Source organism: Branchiostoma floridae, chromosome 14 (assembly GCF_000003815.2).
Source record: "Branchiostoma floridae strain S238N-H82 chromosome 14, Bfl_VNyyK, whole genome shotgun sequence".
Taxonomy (NCBI): domain Eukaryota; kingdom Metazoa; phylum Chordata; class Leptocardii; order Amphioxiformes; family Branchiostomatidae; genus Branchiostoma; species Branchiostoma floridae.
The window spans coordinates 6,813,945-6,819,420 of record NC_049992.1 but is presented as its reverse complement, the minus strand read 5'-3'; the positions used below and the strand labels follow the sequence as shown (position 1 = coordinate 6,819,420).

The 5,476-nt window shown below is 42.2% G+C and overlaps 1 protein-coding gene across 1 annotated transcript in view; it reads left to right on the top strand.

Moving 5' to 3' along the window:
• The first annotated feature begins 786 nt into the window (after positions 1–786).
• Positions 787–5,476, top strand: part of LOC118431036 (hemicentin-1-like) — a 37,636-nt gene continuing 32,946 nt past the window's right edge. Inside the window, exon 1 of the mRNA XM_035842109.1 lies at positions 787–1,390. Coding sequence (XP_035698002.1) covers positions 1,327–1,390 — 64 coding nt within the window. The 5' untranslated portion in view covers positions 787–1,326. The remainder of the gene's footprint in view (positions 1,391–5,476) is intronic.

Sequence of the window (5,476 nt, the reverse complement as noted above, 5' to 3'; positions counted from 1 at the left end):
AAAATCCCCCATAATTCCCGCGGAAATTTGCACACGGCTTCAGCTGTGACAGCGAATGTAAACCATTGGATAGGAATTTTAATCGCCGTGAAATATGGAAAACAATAACTAAATATGATTTAAAGATTTTGCTGTGAAAAAGACTGCACTGGTCGATTAATTGACTTATTAATATATTGATCTATAGATGATTCCATATGTTAACAGAAGAACATTCAATGCTATGATTCGGAGGTGATGTATAATTGGAAAACAGATAAATACCTTGTTAGGCAGTTTACAAGTATGGAATATACATGATAAAACCGTGAGTTTATTGATATTATTAGCACCATGATATAACATTCACACGTCTTTCCGCCATACAGCACTTGGGCTTCCCATTTCAGTATAATGATTTAGCTCGGTAAATGTCGTCCCAGTATAACCTATAAAACAGAAGGGGGCAAGAACAGAATTGAACAGTAACATGTCTGTCGCCATGTTCATTTTGTGCACTCGTCGTGTGCAATTCAGACATTCTAGCTATCAAAGTTATCCCACAAAAGAACAAAAATCAGAATTAAAAGGCAAGGGAGGCTGCTAAAGCATCAAGGCAAAAAGGTGATGACTGTCTATTAAATTGTGAAAACGGATAGAATAGCATGCTCAACGTGATGAATATTTCTCACACAAATAAAAGTCACGTTAAAATGGTGTCGTAAATACTAGAAGCGGTGTCCTGAGCACCCCTTGGAGAGCCTCCCGATTCCTGGCCCATCAGGCTGTAGGAAACGAGAAGTACATTACGGATAATTTGGCATGCCACCGTTTGCCGGCGGGGTTCCCCCACTAACCATGATTGAGTGACAAGGAGATTTTTAATATCTGCGGGGTTGGGAGACCGACACGGGCGGTGATCGGGCTGGGTCTGTGGTAGCGAGCGGGCGCTGGGTTGTACATCGGCGGCGGAGAGGCAGCGATAGCCGGGATTCACACTAGTCCTTCTCCGGTACCCTTGAATGAAAGCCCGGGTGCAACTTTTGTTCGGCGATATTCTTTGAGCGAAAAGCCTGGAAGGAGGAAGCAACTTGACGAAAAAGATTCAGCGTGGAATTTTCTTCTCATATGAAGGAAAACTATCGCCAATACTGGACCCGCCTTTCCCTTCGGACGGAGTAAGGTAATAAGAGCAACGTTACCATCCTTTGAGAGGAAGACATTCTACGTTACTGTGGACAGGGCCTAGGGAAATTGTGCAGCTGACTCCGCTTTAGATCTTGCAACATTCTGATTCTGGATCTAAGAACTTTGCTTCTCTACTTCTCATACACCTCTCCAGGAAATATGAAACATCTAGAAGCTTACAAGTCAACATGGGAGATCTTCTTCTTCATGTGGACATTGCAAGGTAAGAGATAATACATTCGATGTTTGTACTTGTATTCTTGTAAACCCTTATCAACAACGTTACATAGATAACATCAAGGACAACGCCTGTCGGGGTAATATGATTTCTTCCTCTCCAGTTCCCTTAGGGCTTGATAACAAGGCAAGCTGCTTGCTAAGCTATCTTCACCATTACCCTATTCAGATCATCTGCATATCTAATTAACTACATTCGCGGGTAAGCTAATTATCCAATTATTTCACGCTGGCTTATTCTTCTACATGAAATTTCACGGTTAACCGTTTTCAACATCATGAAGAGTTCGTTTGGATGTTGGGGGTCTTTTCAAACATATCTGAGACTATTCTGATAAAGCCTGGCGTAGTAGGGGTCCCTCAATCAGTACATAGAAGAAAACATTGCTTATTCCTAAGGGCCGTGAGGTCGCCTGATGTATTTTATTCCTCGAGCCTTTTTAGCCAGACTTTGCTGCGCACTCTGTCAACCTGACATGCTATGCCTCGCCAAGCAAGAAAGGGTCGTGATCCGTACAGTCTTAAAGTCACTGGCAGCCGGTCCTTGGTATCGCCAGGAGCCTTAAGATGACAAGTTAAGGAGTTAAGGCATGTGGAGATCGTAGGCTGTCTAGCTTTGTCTCCAGCTAGGTCGTCTTGGGGAGCTTACTTAGAGAAAAGTGACGAAAGAAGGGATGCGCTTGTACATATGAAAAAGCTGTGTCCCTTACTCTGTAAGAAATATAGCACAATATATTAGGTTTACGTGTCTACATGTTTTTGCAACTTTTGGTTTGAAACTTGATACTAGAATGCTATTGAAGATGGGATATATACAAATAAATGCTAGTACGACAATGTCAATTCAAGTGATGAATTGAGTAGGAAATTAATTTTAATGAATAGACTCCTACAAAAAAAGACTGAGAAAAAGTTATCGACTTGTTAACGTCTCAATTGTAGAACCAATGGATAACAATGTTAGAAAGCATTGTGATTCGAAATTATTACAATTATGTAGGGTATCACCGTTAACGTACATCTTATTGGCATTAATGTTAATAAACAGGCTCCAAAGAAAAAAAAAGACAAGGGAAAAGCTATCAAATTGTTGACGTCAACACAATGATATAGCTAGAAGATAACAATGTTAGAAAACCTTGAGATTCAACCTCTTATAGGGATGAACGGGAGTTCTGTTAACGTACGTCTCATTGGCAAAGTTTTGTCAGTATGACATGGTGTAAAGCAAGCTAGTTATAGACCCTGAAGTCAATAACCGTCACGTTTGATCCACTGCGTTTCGGATGACACAGACCAGGTTCAAAGCCGCTCAGGCTCACGCCAAATCCTTCAGGAGCTGTCTGGAGGCGACCTCCCATTTTTCACCGGCGGGGCGGGGCGCGAAACGTGCCGAAGGCTTGATGGAGACGTGACGGTGAAGGATACGGGGTCGTGTTGGCGGGTGTAGCAGGACAGACGATAAGACGCTGCCCTACATGCGAGCAAGCCGCCGGGGAAAACACGAATCGATCCCGGAGATCGAATTGTCGATAAAACACCTCGAGCTCGTACAGAGGCGGACCGAGGAATTTAATAAGATCTGGCACACAAGTACGAAAATCGTAGTGAAGGATGTTTAAGAGTTGATGAAGGGTATTAAAAGTAACGATAGTTCACCTTAATCCGCGGAGTAACCTTTATTCGTTCTTAAAGAAAAACGGTATTTATGAATATCGAGTCGACGAACGGTGGTTTCAAACTACAATATCTATATAGCTAATGTTTTTGTGTATTGAAAATGTTGGAATTGGAGGCCAACGTTTGGCGACTTGATATCCATCAATGCCCCGTTATCAACGGATATAGGTCCCCCTCGGATAAAGGTGAACTAGCGTTACTAACAATTCCACGTAATTTGAGATTCAAGTCTGCTTAGGCTAGTTCAAGCTCATCTAACCCACCCCCTGGAGCGGCAAGCAAAACTTGGACTCCTAGACCCCACCACCACACTTGGGAAGATATTAGGAGCCCGCTGGCGGCACATCTATATTTTATGCGGCTTTAATGCGTTTGGCCTCCAAGCATATCGGCGCACAATAGAGTGATTTCCTGTCAGTGGCATTAGTGCACGGCGTATTTCACCCGAACCTTCGGAAACAGCTATTTTCCTTATCTGGAAATATCTGCATCCGAAATGGCAGAGCGCATTGTACAAAATGTACCTCGATTCCGTCACTGTCACATCCACACAAGCTTTGCGTCTAATCTAACGACTTTGATTGTTTTCTTTTTATGAACCCCAGGCCCCCTCCCTAAAGTATTCATCACTTATTGTGCATCAGAAATGACATGATCACGCCATTCGGGAACCATTCCTCTCTACGTTAATGTCGGCCATTTGTCACAGGCCCGACAAACGTGTCACACTACAAACAACCGGCACACCTCGGGCTTTCCTCTTGAGCAGCTTCTTCATTAAAGCTTCAGTCTCGATTGAGTGAGAAAAAAAACAACATGCCTTGGACGGAATTTCTAATAGGAGATTACTTGGATATATTCACGACTTGAATTTATAACTTTGTAGTTACTATGTAAAAGCTACTCTGTGATGCGAGGAGTGGCGGAGGCCATCTACATCAGTAGACCAGGTAAAATTCGTTCTGAAGCTAGAATGCCAATTCCTTGCCAAATATTGACTCTGTACAGTAGGAAAATTGGTGTACGTCCCACCTCCACTGTATGTTGGAAATAACAAATTGAGTCTGCTTTAGACTTTTCGTTACATCCATTTTACTCTTGAAAATTTTACGTTATTCAACGCTATTCAACGAGAAGGAAAGAAAAATCCTCACACATATAGCCGTATGCAGTCGTATGTTTTGATATTCTGTGATTGAGGGGGTTATAAAGTATAGCCCACTTGGTTTGAAGAGCAGATGGGGGAGGAATATGTGAGCTGCATATCTCTGTGTGGTCCGGGGTACAGTCTTCCAAGTCAGACCCATTCAGACGTTTAGAGGTTGCGAGACGTATCTCGGAAATGTGTCAACTAGGGGTGGGTACCGGTACAGAGAATTCAGGTCCAGGTCCGGTTCAGGTCCAGAGGAACAGGTCCAGGTCCGGACCTCGCTCTTGTTATTTTCATCCACCGGTAAGCCAAAACGTATGAATGCCTGATCATATAATTTGTTTATTTTCCAATAGGTCCAACATCCGGTCCACCGATTTTTTCAGGTCTGGTTTCTCCGGACCGGTTCAATAAGAAAAACCGGTTTTGTACCGGTACACCGTACCGGTGCTCATCCCTAGTGTCAACATTCTGGACTCTGAAACCAGAGGGAAGGGCGGTACCGACTTCCGACGAACTTTGACCCGGTGTTGACGAGCAAAAAAATCACGTGTCTATATCACTCGGGTCAGATAGCTGAGGAAAAACGAGAGATTCGGTCGAAAATTCCGTCGAGTTAAAGAACAGTATATTTCTCTCATATAATCTACCAGCTCAGATAAACTTTCATGCTAAAAGACCGCTCTATCTGGTCTCTAAACTTTATCAACCTACCTTGTGGAAAAATTTGTAGTCGTTGGGAAACAAAAGTCACAACTCTTACGTGTTAGATTTATTACCTTTTTTCTATTCTGTAATACACCGTCTTTTACATGGTTCTTATAGTGAAGACAATCTTCTTGTTGTCTCATTTGAATCAGGGAAAATGCAACATGTATATACTGGTACACATTATGATACAAACAAGACAGTATTGCACAAGTTGTTAAAACAGTAACGTGTAAATATAAGAAGATAAATATACTACGAAATTAGTAAAAAAAATCCTTCCAATTTTAGTTTATAACGTTACAGTTTTACAGTTTATAACGTTAAGCATTGCAGAAAAAAACTACGTATCATAAGCGTTGTATGACAGTTTAATAGAGGGGTTGAAAATGTACGTTATAACGTTATTACGTTATAACGCCATATCGTCAGTGACGCGTCCTTTGGACAGGGACAGCCGTTATATAGATTGCAGTACTTGGCTGGGGTGGGGAATCCACGTCTCATTATATTTGCGACTTGTCTATCAAAACT